Here is a 14,816-nt window from a genome sequence, read left to right on the forward strand (position 1 = left end):
GACATACACAACTTTTCTTTCAAAAAATGATTCAAGATTTTGTAGGGTAGGGTTATCAGGTTATCCAGGGTTATCATTATGAATAACATTTTGAATTTTTAAACATTTTAACTTTTATTTGAATTCTGGTTAAATAAGAGATTGCTACATAGGGTACGGCACATTACATACACCTTGTGTGTATCAGAGTTCAAAGATGGAGATTTTCCTATGTTCTTAGATAGGGCTCTAGGTCTCATACTTTTAAAAATATTTAGATTTACTAATCATGAAGAAACCAACTTTTTGATATCAGAAAAGTATTACAATGGTGCTATAATTTCCATGACATTAGATTTTAGTTGTAGACTGTTGTGACACTTGAATAAAATTTTCTTACTTTTGTATATTTTGATTAAAATTAGATGCACAATTCTTTCATTAGGAAGTGGCTGTTTTTGTCTTTGATAAAAAGCTGATTGACAAATATCAAAAATTTGAAAAGGATCAAATCATTGATTCTCTAAAACGAGGAGTCCAGCAGTTAACTCGACTACGACACCCTCGACTTCTTACTGTCCAGCACCCTTTAGAAGAATCCAGGTAAGTTTTTATAAAGACTTACATAAAAGACTTGTTGAACAAATAGTTAATAATTGTATGTTTAAGTTCTGTCTGTGGAGCATGCTGGCGGTGAAAAATTCTTAGAATTTTCCTTTAGCCAGGATGCTTTTATCTTTTTATGTATTGGATTTCTGTATACTTTTTATTTTGAAATCTTCAGTAATCCACTGTCACTTACCTTCTCCCCCAAGAGCACAAGTTACTTTCTTTCAACCTAAAAGAAAAAAAAAATTTACTGTGAAAACTGTATTAAATGCTTTACATTTGCTTAACTCATTCAGTTCTCACAATTACATGGGAGAATTAAGGATCAGAGATATTACTTAAGTCACATAGTTAGGACACCTTGATTTCTGAGCCCATTTTTTTTATTCTAGTATATCATGGTGTTCCTACTCAGAAATATGACCATAAATCTTTAATGATGTTAATACTTTTATTGTTCTTCTTTTCATGAGTAAACTCAAAAGAAGAGTATAGTTGTTGACTCTTATGTAACATTCATTATTGTGAACTCTGCCCCGAAGTGGATACGTTTTGTTTGCTACACTTGTTCTGAGCTTTTCAAACAATGCTGTTTCCTCTGCAGTGTTTTCTTTCAGTGTCTACAATGCCACCTATCAGAATCCTACCCATCTTTGTTATTTTAACTTGTATCAATGTGTCTTATATTTCCTTATTACTTTTCAAGTCTCTTGAGGGGAAAAGCTGTCCCTACAACTTCTTTTATAGTAATTTAAATATTATAGAACTAGGGAGTTATTGGCAATCATTACGAGAGACAATTCAAAAATTACTTTAAGGCATTTTCATTATTAAGTTGTAAACTTATAAAATTAATAGAAATAGGACAACTATAGGGAAGGAAAAAATGACTTCCAGTTTTTAATAAGTTAATAATGTAGAAATAACACTGGAATTCTCCAAAAGAAATGTGCTGTAGTAAAGTCATCTACCAACTCTGAAAGGTCAGAGTTGATGATGTGTATTGAGGGTAACATGGAGGCAGTAATCAAAACCATGAAACCAAGAGTTTTGCAAGAGCATGAGTCGAAAGAACAGAGTACTGCAGAAGAACTGGAAATGTAGAGGGAAAAGAAGAGTCAGGGAAAGAAACCAGCGATCACTGTTACATGGCAGGAGAAGAATAGGCAGCTGAATGGCATGGAAGCTAAAGGAGGAGAAGGGACCCACTATCACTGAGGACCACTGAAGAAAAAGAAAATAAGGACTGAGAAGAGTTCATTACATTTGACTAGGGAGAGGTTGTTATTGATCTTAATAATATCAGTAGTAGGATGGTGGTTTGGAAGCTAGAAAATAGATACCAAGGAGACTAGCAGAGAAGACTTCATTATGTGAATAAAGTCCCAGAGGAGGAACTCAAAGGAAATTATAGGATGATAGTTTAATCACTAATATACTGAAGCGAAGTTTAGGGAAATGAGGTCATTCATGTTAGATGAACTTTATGCTTTTTTAAAGTACAAAGTGGATAATAGGTGAGTAGTGGGTAAATGGGGGCCATGGAATGAGGAGCTAGGAAGAGGACTATAAAGGAATGCTCTTGAATGTTGAAAAAAAGAGCAAGGTTAAAATATGCTATGTGACTTAACACTGTGAATTTAAAAAGGCATGGGCTTTCTATTCTTTCCTTGTGCTTATGACATAAGAGAGTAAAAATACTTGTAGTGGTTATTACAGGGTTAGTAGGGGTTTGCTTGGTAACGGATAGTTAGGGTGATGTTTATTGTGATAGTTGGGAGAAAAAGGAGTTAAATACATATGGTCAGGACTGAATACTTGGAATTTTGTTAGTAAAGGTGTTGGGGAGCTAGATTTGGTGGAGGTAGTAAAGGGGTAGGAGATAATGGCTAGTAAGTAGCTGTGGTTGGGGAAGTGGTTCTTGAGAAGAGGATATAGCCCTTCTGGTATGTGACTGTAAGGTGATGGGAGTGAATATTCATGAAAGATAAGAGGGCTTCTAGCTGGAGGAGTAATAATATGGATAGTGATGTGGCCAAGAATGATGCTGGGATTAGTACAGAGAGGAAAAAAATAGGAGTAGCTCAAATACGTGAGTCTTGGGAATTACAGAGTACTGTAGAAAAGACTTCAGAGTATTTGATCAGTTTTCCTCCAGTACAGTTCAGCAAATGGAAACCTGGTTGCCCACTGTGTTTATGAGCTTGGTGAGGGAGTAAAGAACAAGGTAGCATCTTTGTTGATGACTGAGCAGATGTAATAACTCTCCCTCAGCCTAAGCAGCTCTGTCTTAATCTTTCATGTATATGAAGCTTCTGCATATGCTTTCATTTGAAAACTGGGTTCAAGGTGGTGGACAGATGAAACAGCAAAAGATGTACTTGCCATTAAACAGCTACAGTCCAGGTGCAGAGTGTTTGCCTAGCTTTGTTACCACAGTACCTTGTATGTAGTTCATTGCCAGAGCCTAAATAAGCCCAAAGCATAAAACGTTAGGACTTGAATCTCAAACACGTGGTAATAATAATAGCAGCAGTAAAGATTTATTAAGTTTCCATGCTAGTGACTCTGCCGTGTACCTTACATTCATTATCTCCTTTGATGTTCACAGTTACCCTTCAGGGTGTTTTTTTTTTTTTTTTTAAGATTTTATTTATTTATTTTACAGACAGAGATCACAAGTAGGCAGAGAGGCAGGCAGAGAGAGAGGAAGGGAAGCAGGCTCCCTGCTGAGCAGAGAGCCCGAGGGGCGCGGTCCCAGAACCCTGGGATCATGACCTGAGCTGAAGGCAGAGGCTTTAACCCACTGAGCCACCCAGGCACCCCTTCAGGGTGGTTTTTTATCACCATTTTACAAATGGGCAAAGTGAGGCTCAGAGCCAAGGTGTCCTACTCACCTAGTCAGGGAATAGGGATACTGGGGCTTGAAATTGGGTATTTTCTTCAAAGCCTGAGCTCTTTATGAGTAAAGCCTACTCAATGTTGGTATCTAACATTTTCTGAATTTCTCAATATTCTTATACACCAAAGAGTAGTAATTTAAAAATATAAAAACTGTGACACCTTTTAAAATTACATATAAAAAAGGGTAAAGCAAAACTTCTCTGATTGAAGTAGTTACAGGGGACCTAGTGCTGTGCTCTGTGCCTCTTTCTAACTCTTCTTGCTCCAGAGGGGTCTGGGAAATCTGTAGGTTCCTTTGAGTACATTCTGAAAATGGTGGTTTAAATGTTACATTGATGCTGAAAATAAATCTAAGTCTACCTTCTTGTTGACTATGAATATTTTATGTATATTTGATTTTGATAATGTGGAAGAAAATGATGGTAAATAACTCTTTTTCTTTTTTAAAACAGGGATTGCTTAGCATTTTGTACAGAACCAGTTTTTGCCAGTTTAGCCAATGTTTTAGGTAACTGGGAAAATCTACCTTCCCCTGTACCTCCAGACATTAAGGATTATAACCTTTATGATGTAGAAACTAAATATGGTTTGCTACAGGTATGTTATTTTTATTTACCATGTGAAAAGAGTTTTATCCTTCAAAATTGTTTTTGGTTGTTTAAAACTTATTAGCAATATCAACTGTTTTATGTAAACCTTTGGATCCTCTCAGTAATTTAAAAATTATTTCTATGCTCTGCAGTTTTTCTACAGTTTATTGTTAGGTTTATATTTTAAGTTTATGAAACATAACATTGATAACCTTTGTAGAAGGGTACTTACTGGTTGATGGGTTGGTTCCCTTTTGAGTTCTTTGAGTGAATGCATTTCATAAATAAAATATTAAGTTGAAATACTAACATATTTAATAAAAAATAAAAATTACATCTTTAAGGTAATTATTTAATAGGTATCAAGAGATCTTGTTAGACTTTTCATATATGTCCAATTTTTCTTTCTCTCTTTTTTTTTCTTTAAGATTTTCTTTTTTTTTTTAATTTATTTGACAGAGATCACAAGTAGGCAGAGAGGCAGGCAGAGAGAGGGCAGGGAGAGGTGTGGGGGACGGGGGTGGAGCAGGCTCCCCACTGAGCAGAGAGCACAGTGTGGCCCCACTGAGCAGAGAGCACAGTGTGGCCTCGATCCCAGGACCTTGAGATCATGACCTGAGCTGAAGGCAGAGGTTTTAACCCACTGAGCCACCCAGGCACCCTATGTCTACTGTTTCTGATTTTCCTTTCCCTGCCTGCTAAAATACCTTCAACTCTATAGAAATTTATACAGTAGATTCTTAGTTCCGTTGGGGACAGAGATAATTTTATCTGTTGTTTTTCAACAGCTTTGTTAAGTTGTTAATTAACATACAATAAATTTCACATACAATAAACTTTGGCTTGATTATTTGTTTTTTTGGTTGTTAAGTTTGAGAAGGTCTTTATAGAACTTGGATACCAGCCCTTTATCTGTAGTGTCATTTGCAAATATCTTCTCTCATTCTGTGGGTTGCCTCTTTGTTGATGGTTTCCTTTGCTGTACAGAAGCTTTTTATCTTGATGAGGTCCCAAAAGTTCATTTTTGCCTTTGTTTCTGTTGCCTTTGGAGATGTGTCTAGCAGGAGATTGCTGTGGCCAAGGTCAGCAAGGTTTTGTCCTCTAGGATTTTGATGGATCCCTATCACACATTTAGGTCTTCTGTTCATTCAGAGTCTGTTTTTGTGTATGGTGTAAGGAAATGGTTCAGTTTCATTCTTCTGCATATGGCTGTCCAATTTTCGTAGCATCATTTGTTGAAGAGATTGTCTTTTCTCCATTGGATATTCTTTCCTGCTTTGTCAAAGATTAGTTGACCACAGAGTTGAGGATCCACTTCTGGGTTCTCTATTCTGTTCCACTGATCTGTGTGTCTGTTTTGTGCCAGTACTGTGCTGTCTTGGTGATTACGGTTTTGTAATAGAGCTTGAAATCAGGCAACATGATGCCCCCAGCTTTTTCTTTTTCAACATTTCCTTGGCGACTTGGGGTCTTTTCTGGTTCCATACAAATTTTAGGATTGTTTGTTCCAGCTTTTTGAAAAATATCATTGGTATTTTGATCAGCATGGTGTTGAAAATATAGATTGCTCTGGGTAGCGTAGACATTTTAACAATGTATATTCTAATTCATGAGCATGGAATGTTTTTCCATCTTTTTGTGTCATCTTCAGTTTCTTTCATAAGTGTTCTCTAAATTCTAGAATATAGATCCTTTACATCTTTGATTAGGTTTATTCCAAGTTATCTTTTGGTTTTTGATGCTATTGTAAATGGAATCGATTCTTTAATTTCCCTTTCTCCATTTTCATTGTTAGTGTATAAGGAAGCAACTGATTTCTGTGCATTGATTTTGTATCCTGCCACATTACTGAATTGCTTTGTGAGTTCTAGTAATTTGGGGGCAGAGTCTTTTTTGGGTTTTCCACATAAAGTATCATGTCATCTGCAAAGAGAGGGAATTTGACTTCTTTGCCAATTTGAATTTTTTTTCTTTCTTTCTTTTTTTTTTTTTTTGTCTGATTGCTGATGCTGGCCTTCTAGTACTATGTTGAACAATAGTGGTAAGACTGTGACAAGGAGTCCCTTGATATTTACTATCTGTAACTTGGGAACTGAAGATGCCTTCACATTTCAAACACAGAAACTGAATAAATTTGGATAGAAAAACGGTTTTAAAGTATCTTTGATTTTGCTTATCTGCCTTTGGAAAGGAACTTTAATAAAGAATTGTATTTTGGTTTTATAACTGGGTTTTTCCCACTAAAGCTTAGATCCTTATAGCAACTGAGAATATCTACTCTTTTGCATTTATGATGAAATTTAATTGTTCCCTGACATATAAAAAAATCTTTTATTGTGAGAAGCAGCAATTATGATTTTAGAGGCATTTTATTATTGTAATTGAAAGGAGTTTTATTTAATGTAAAAGTCTTTTTTCTCCCCCAATTACAGGTTTCTGAAGGATTGTCATTTTTACATAGCAGTGTGAAAATGGTCCATGGAAATATAACACCTGAAAATATAATTTTGAATAAAAGTGGAGCCTGGAAAATAATGGGCTTTGATTTTTGTTTATCATCAACCAATCCTTCTGAGCAAGAGGTAATGAAGGTTTTAAGTCTTTTAATTTTTTTTTTTTTTTTTTTTAAGATTTTAAGTAATCTCTACAGTCAAGGTGGGGGTCAGACTCACAACACTGAGATCAAGAGTTGCATGCTCTACTGATTGAGCCACCCAGGGGCCCCAGTCTTCTAATATTTTTAAGGCTATAGAAATTTGTGATGCATCCAGAATGGACTAGAGAATTTGCAAGTCTGATAAATGTGTCGAAATAGGCTACATGGTACAATGTATGTTTAAATGTACAGCCTTACAGAAAATTTCTAATGTTCATTTTACCTAAGAGTATTCTTTAGCTAGTTAATTTCACAGTAGTGTTACTTGATTAAAGGATGCTAGAGTTAAACAAATTTGAGAACTATTGGGTTAAGTAGGTTTTTTTCCTCCTGATATCAAATACACTAACAAACAATGTGAATCTCTAGCAGTGTTTTCCCAACATTGGACCACAAAATCTTCTTTAGGGAGCATGATAAAAACAGTAGCAGTGATAATAAGAACTAACATTTACTGAAGTACTTTTCTAACAAAGCATTTTTTAATGTATTTACTTATTTAATCCTCACCACAATCCATGAGATATGGGAATAATATAGATGGGTTAGTTAGGCTCATAGAATAAAATAATGTACCTAAGTATAGGCAGGTGGTTAAGTGGTAGAGGTAGAATTTGAACCTGTTCTCTCTGGTTCTAAAGTACCTATTACATAGTGATTATGATATCTCTGGCTATTTATACTTAGGAAAATAATGCAATATTTCTAGTTTTTAATGTATGTATGAAGTTGTTAAAGGCACCATGATTTGACCTTAAAATAGATTTGTAATTTAAGTAAATAACTTTTAAGGGAAGCAGAAAGAATTACTATTGGTTTGGTATATAATGGGTCAGATACTGTGTTAGGTCCATTTTTTTCTGTACATTTGTTTAATTTTACAACAACCTTTTGAACCTGTTACCTAAATCACACAGCTAGTTAGTGAAAGAACAAGGTTTCAAATAATAATCTGGGTCCATAAAACTTGAAGCCTATGTATCATAGAACATAGGCTATACCTTTTCATATTCATACTGAATTTTATGGTGATAATTTGTCTTCTGGGAGAGAACTCCAATAATCCGAAGGTTTCAAGAGTTCTTTTTATTAAAAAAAAAAAAAATTATTTATTTTGAGAGTGAGTGAGCAGAGGGGCAAAGGCAGAGAAGAGAATCAGTCCCAAGAGGCTCCATAGTCATCACAGAGCCCATTGCAGGGCTTGATCTCAGGACCCTGAGATCACAACCTGAGCCGAAATCAAGAGTCAGATGCTCAATTTACTGAGCCACCCAGGCACCCAGGTTGCAAGAGTTCTTATTCGTATCTTTCAGTTTGTTTAGTGCCCTTTCCAGATTTGAAAATTTGAAAATTTTAAGATTGAAGGTGGTGATGATATTTTTACTTCCATGACTGAGTATGAATTTAAAGCTAGGTTGTTACTGCTTGATAGTGTTTTTGGTTTACTTTGAAATATTTAATCTATGTAATCTTTTTTCTGTCTTCTTATAGCCCAAGTTTCCTTGTAAAGAATGGGACCCAAATTTACCATCATTGTGTCTTCCAAATCCTGAATATTTGGCTCCTGAATACATACTTTCTGTGAGCTGTGAAGCAGCCAGTGATATGTACTCACTAGGAACTGTCATGTATGCTGTATTTAATAAAGGGAAACCCATATTTGAAGTTAACAAGCAAGATATTTACAAGAGTTTTAGTAGGCAGTTGGATCAGGTAATTTGCCATATATATATATATATATATATATATATATATATATATATATAATTGCTTGCATTGAAAGTATTAAATGTTTCTTTGATTTAAAAAAACGAGTTCAGAAAATTCTCTAAAATAAGATGATGTCTCATTTTAAGTTTACATAAAATCAGCTTAACAAAAGTAATTTTGTAAATAATGAGGATTAATGTTTGTTACTACAGCTTTAATTGTGGCTTTTATTTACTACTGAAATATGATCTAAAATGCTGGGCATTTGTTTCAGTAATATAAACAATTTCAGGTATTGAGGATAAGTGTTTTGCCACAGAATTAGCAGTTTGTTCACTGTAACATATTTTTGAGTAAATTTCAAAAAGTTTTTAAAAATAGACTATTGACTATAAATGTATTGTGTTCTTGCATATTTTGTATTCATATTTAATATTATCACTCTTGTAAATAGTTGAGCCGTTTAGGATCTAGTTCACTTTCAAATATACCTGAGGAAGTCCGTGAACATGTAAAACTACTCTTAAATGTCACTCCAACTGTAAGACCAGATGCAGATCAAATGACAAAGGTGAGTACACATGAATTCCTGCCTCAGGTGGAGGGACAATGAGTTAAAGTAAATTAAGCGCTTCTAAAGCAAGATTTAGCCAGATAGAGTCCCCAGATAGCATCTTTATCTTTGAATATGTTAAATATTCAACTTCTTTTAATTTTAAGCAGTTAAATAATTTATGTATATAACTGCTCTGATATAAAATTAAGATTTCAAATAATCAGAGTCTTAATAGTCATGTAGGTATAGTAATTTTGGACACAAAAATCTATGAGCCTCTAATTTACTCATGTAACTATGGATTTTAATAGATGAATAGTACTCTTTATGCCTTCAAGATATTTTACTTAATCTTTCAGTATTTACTAGGTTGGTAAAGAAAATGTTACTGCCCAGCTAACTTACAAGTAGTGACTGAAAATTTGAACTTGAGAAGCAATTTGGTTATTACTTCCTTATTTTTATTTTTATAATTAGAATTATTAAGTGATCTTTAGCATTTTGCTAAATGTTTTTGAATATTTGTTTTACAATATTGTGGCAGTTTCAGGTATGAGAAGTACTTTAATAGTTATCAAAATAATTTTATTTCCTGTTTTTAGATTCCCTTCTTTGATGATGTTGGTGCAGTAACGCTGCAGTATTTTGATACCTTATTCCAAAGAGATAATCTTCAGAAATCACAGTTTTTCAAAGGACTGCCAAAAGTCCTACCAAAACTGCCCAAGGTTTGTTGTTGATCACTTTTTATTATAGTCAGGATTTTTATTTACTATAGTAACTCTTCCAGAGAAATAAATGTAATTTTTGCTTTAGGTGCATAAATGATTATGGAAGGCTGCAGACTGAACCTGAAAGTTTAGTGGACATTTTTCTCAGGGCCCAAAAATAATTTAATAAATTAGACAGATAAGAAAATTAGAAGAGTACTACCTATGCAAAGGTAGTACCTGGACATTAAATGTCAGAAGAGAAGTCCATAAGCTGTCATTGTGGAGATCATTGCCTCACCAGCAATTAAGCAGTACATCTGTATTGTTACTAGCCTCTCCTATGCCTTTAAGTTACCTTTTCTACTTATTATATCATGAGCGTATTCTAGTATAAAAAATGTTGGTGAATGCCTTAGAAGTCTGTGGTTGGAAAACTGGTGATTCCTGGTTACAAAAATATCTCCAGTGTTTAATCTGTCAGATACTCATTGATTATGTACTGTTTGTCTAGCCCTTTACTTAGATGCTATGTAGATAAAAAAAGGAATCAAAATATTCTTGCTCTCCAAGACTCAGAGTATGTGTAGATAGAGTTTACAAAACAGAACAGTGTTTAAGTTGTTTGGTATGAATCATAAGTAATGAAGAGGAGAGACATACTAGTGAAGACTAATGAGAGAAGGTTTCCTAAAGGAGTGGTGACCATCTGTCCCCCTTTATCTGTAACATTCCCAAGTTATTTCTTTTGTGCTGACATAGTCGGAGCACCCCGACATTTACTCTCAACAATGTCCCAGTTTCAACCATAAATTATACGGTCATCTTCCCCAAAGGGATTGGAGATTTAAGACTGTAACTTCAATATTAATACTAAAGATGTGAAATTAAATTTAGTTCTATGAAAACATTTTTGCCTTTCAGCGTGTCATTGTGCAGAGAATTTTGCCTTGTTTGACTTCAGAATTTGTAAACCCTGACATGGTACCTTTTGTTTTGCCCAATGTTCTACTGATTGCCGAAGAATGCACCAAAGAAGAGTATGTCAAATTAATTCTACCTGAACTTGGCCCTGTCTTTAAACAGCAGGAGCCAATCCAGGTATGTGTATAGATACTCTTTTCTATTTATCTGCTGTTATTTAATGATGTTAGTCAATGATGACTATCATTGAAAATGAAAGGAATGGATATGTGGCTTTTTTAAAATTGAGGTAAGTACTAGAGACTTCTTTTCCATTAGTCAGAAACTATTTTGCATATATTTGAAGTGAACCATTCCTAAAATTATAATTAAACTTTGCAAGTAAGTGTGTATGGCTCTCCATAATTTACCATCTCCGAAAATAAATTGTAATGAGATTTGGCATGTGGTATACCATTCTTATTGGCTTTATTAAAAGTTACAGATTTGGGAAGACTATTTCTTTTTCTCCTCCACTTTCGTCTATTTGCTTTTTGTTTGTTTTGTTATTTAGGGCCTTTAATTTGTAGATAGTTTATGCCAGTTGTTTCTCTTTTATTTTCCTGGTAATAAATAGTTTCACCAGAAGAGGGGAAGTGATTACAGCACCAGAGAAATAATATGTGTGTGTATTGTTAGTGAAAATGTAATTAGTTTCTGATGTAGACTCTAGTGTAATATTTATTTGTCAGAATCAAGGTAGTCTTAGGTTTAAGACTGGGTTTGAATCTGATCTTCATCTTTACTAGGAGTATGATTTGGACAAGTCATTACTCTCTTAAAGCCTGTTAGCTCATTTCTAAAACAAGAAGGGTTGTTAAGATTAAATGAAATTTCTAGGTGCATAGTAAATATTATTACGTGTTTCTGACACTACTGGCAGTAGCATATTAGTAAACCATCAACTACTTGTTATAATGGTTTTATGACAGGCTATTCGTGGTTCTTTCTTTGAAAGGAGAGGAACAAAAGGAAGTCTGTGGTGATAAGGCAAGAGTTCCTGTGTCTAGGAAAGGGCAGGTGAGGGAACTATAGGCTTTGAAACAGAGTTTCCCAAACATGGTCAAGATGTTAGGAGGCAAAGTAATGGAGCCACATGGTCACTCAGTATTCTGCATGAATAGAAGGGACAGTTTGTTCCTTATAATTGTAGGTATGTGTTGTAGCTAGGTGAGAAAATGATCTGGGACAATTGAAAATGTTCTTTCTAGAATTTTTCATGACAGTCCCTTTGAATTCTTTTAAAAAAAATCTTATTTAAGTTATATTAATTAACATGTAGTATATCATTAGTTTCAGATGTAGAGTTCAGTTATTCATTAGTTACACATAACACTTAGTGCTCCTTCCATCAAATTCCCTCTTCAATGCACATCACCCAGTTACCCCATTCCCTTACCCACCTCCCCTCCAGCAACCCTCAGTTTGTTTCTGAGAGTTAATAGTCTCTTAGAGTTTGTCTCTCTCTCTGAGAACCCTCCTACACTGTTAGTGGGAATGCAGGCTAGTGTAGCCACTCTGGAAAACAGCATGGAGGTTCCTCAAAAAGTTAAAAATAGAGCTACCCTACGACCCAACAATTGCACTACTAGGTATTTACCTGAAGGATACAAACATGATCCGAAGGAGCACCTGCACTCCAGTGTTTATAGCAGCAATGTCCACAATAGCCAACCTATGGAAAGAGCCCAGATGTCCATCAACAGATGAATGGTTGTGTGTGTGTGTGTGTGTGTGTGTGTGTGTGTGTGTGTGTGTGTAGTGGAAAACTACTTAGCTTCAAAAAGATGAAATTTTACCATTTGCAGTGACATGGATGGAACTGGAGGGTATTGTGCTGAGCAAAATAAGTCATTTAAATGAAGTTATCATATGTTTTCACTCATATGTGGAATTTAAGAAACACAACAAAGGATCATAGGGGAGTGGAGTCCCTTTCATTTCTGTACCTTTTCTTCTACTTTTAAACTTAGAAGCCAAGTGAATTTACTGCTTTGGGATATTTGACTTTGCTGTTTTCAGGCTTATTTTATTTATTTATTTATTTATTTTCCAGTTCAGTAGATTCCAGATAGTGGTAGTTATGGGTGAGTGATGTATTACTGAAGATGTGTGAGAGTTAGGAAATTAGTCTTCATTTGAATATTTAAACTGAGAGCAGATATTAAATAGTGTGCTTCTGAAAATGTAAGAAACTTGATTTGTATGTTTTTTTCTTCCATGCCTTCAGGCTAGCAACATGGTGAGTGTCAAAATGTAGAACTTACTTTTTTGAAGATATTTTGAATTTTGTCATAAGTGAAATCTTTTAAGGATTCTAGACTTTAATACATTGTTCCTCTTTTCTTACATAGATTTTGTTAATTTTCTTACAAAAAATGGATTTGCTACTAACCAAAACTCCTCCTGATGAGATAAAGAACAGTGTCCTACCAATGGTTTACAGAGCACTAGAGGCTCCTTCCATTCAGATCCAGGTATAATATTTGATTTTTTTTCTTTAATAATGATTTTGATTTATTTTTTGTTTTGTTTTTAAAGCAAAAGAAAGAAGTACATTTTGGCGTTGAGTTGTAAAATCTTTTCTATAAAACTCAGTAGTGATATATATTAATCCATTGAATTGGATTGTGTACTGTTACTAAAATGTATCTGCTCCCAACTAGTTTAAAGAATCAATTGACAAATGCCTGTATTAATGAAATAAAATGAAAGATGTTCTATTCTGGAAAATTTGATTTATATCTTCTTCCTGAATGAGTAACTAACATAGGAATGAAAATGTCAAAGATACATGTGCCTTTTTCTTAAGAAAATGTTAAGTAGGTACTCCCATACTCATAATTTTCTTTCATGGTTGATAACTCAGTCTTCTAAGTGTTCCTTCTACATTGAAGTTAATTTGTGGAGCAAGTAGATAGAAAACCAGACAGTAATTTAGTGTGACCATTCCTAACACATTTGTAGTCACGCTTGTTTGTCACAAAGGTGATGTTAAAATATCGTGTACTTTGCCAAACTTTTAGTTCTTTAGCTTTGCTATTAAAAGTTTGGTTCTACAGAACTGTCTGGAAAAAATTTTTGGATCACTGTTAAAAATGTAATTTAGTTTTTTGATTTTTTTTTACTTTGGAAAAAATAAGTACCTATATTAAGATCATTGCACTGCTTAATGGTTTTATATTTAAAGATTATTTACTAGTATAGAAATTCTAGTAAAGAGAAACAGAATTTTAATTTTTTAAAAAGATTTTATTTATTTTTATGTCAGAGGGAGAGAGAGAGCACAAGCTGGGGGAGTGGCAGGCAGAGGGAGAAGCAGGCTCCCCACAAGGAGCCCAGTGTGCGACTCAATCCCAGGATCCTGGGATCATGACCTGAGCCCAAGGCAGAAGCTTAACCAACTGAACCACCCAGGCATCCCTAAAATTTTAATATTTAAAAGTTACTGACCAAAACCTTCTTTTTCCTAATGTGAACCTAATATTGGGGGTGCCTGGCTGGCTCAGTCAGTAGAGCATGTGACTTTTTTTTTTTTTTTTTTTTTTTTAAGATTTTATTTATTTATTTGACAGAGAGATCACAAGTAGTCAGGCAGGCAGAGAGAGGAGGAAGCAGGCTCCCTGTGGAGCAGAGAGCCCGATGCGGGGCTCGATGTGGGGCTCGATGCGGGGCTCGATGCGGGGCTCGATCCCAGGACCCTGAGATCATGACCTGAGCCGAAGGCAGAGGCTTTAACCCACTGAGCCACCCAGGTGCCCCGAGCATGTGACTTTTGATAACAGGGTTGAGTTTGAGCCTCGTTGGGTATAGAGATTACTTAAAAATAAGTGATGTGAACCTAATCCCACATATATGAGGGTTACTTTTTTGGCTCATTTCAGTCTTTGTCTAAGTTCATTTGTTTATTCATAGTTGTGAAGTTGATGTTAAATTTTGTCCTTATAAGGTCATACCTTCTTAAAGGTGAGGATATGCTGCCTTTGTCCAAATGACAGGGGACAGTTGGGGAGGGTGTACTTACTTCTATTTTTTAGCCCTTTCCAAAGGAGTTGTGAATTATAGCTTCTTAAAACATTCCCACAGGTCCTGTGTAGCCAACCTGGTTTTATAGTCCCTGAGATTAGGAAGGAGAAAAA

The 14,816-nt window shown here is 34.8% G+C and overlaps 1 protein-coding gene across 3 annotated transcripts in view; it reads left to right on the forward strand.

Moving 5' to 3' along the window:
* SCYL2 (SCY1 like pseudokinase 2) overlaps positions 1–14,816 on the forward strand; it is a 41,783-nt gene that overhangs the window by 9,009 nt on the left and 17,958 nt on the right. For 2 of the 3 annotated variants that reach the window (XM_032844276.1, XM_032844275.1), the window contains exons 2-10: positions 425–582; positions 3,945–4,089; positions 6,515–6,664; positions 8,230–8,451; positions 8,903–9,019; positions 9,607–9,732; positions 10,639–10,815; positions 12,908–12,919; positions 13,032–13,154. In XM_032844276.1, coding sequence (XP_032700167.1) covers positions 425–582; positions 3,945–4,089; positions 6,515–6,664; positions 8,230–8,451; positions 8,903–9,019; positions 9,607–9,732; positions 10,639–10,815; positions 12,908–12,919; positions 13,032–13,154 — 1,230 coding nt within the window. The remainder of the gene's footprint in view (positions 1–424; positions 583–3,944; positions 4,090–6,514; positions 6,665–8,229; positions 8,452–8,902; positions 9,020–9,606; positions 9,733–10,638; positions 10,816–12,907; positions 12,920–13,031; positions 13,155–14,816) is intronic. The other variant, XM_032844277.1, reaches the window with a different exon arrangement.

This window comes from Lontra canadensis, unplaced genomic scaffold (genome assembly GCF_010015895.1).
Source record: "Lontra canadensis isolate GAN:19392208 unplaced genomic scaffold, GSC_riverotter_1.0 scaffold150, whole genome shotgun sequence".
In the NCBI taxonomy this organism is placed as follows: domain Eukaryota; kingdom Metazoa; phylum Chordata; class Mammalia; order Carnivora; family Mustelidae; genus Lontra; species Lontra canadensis.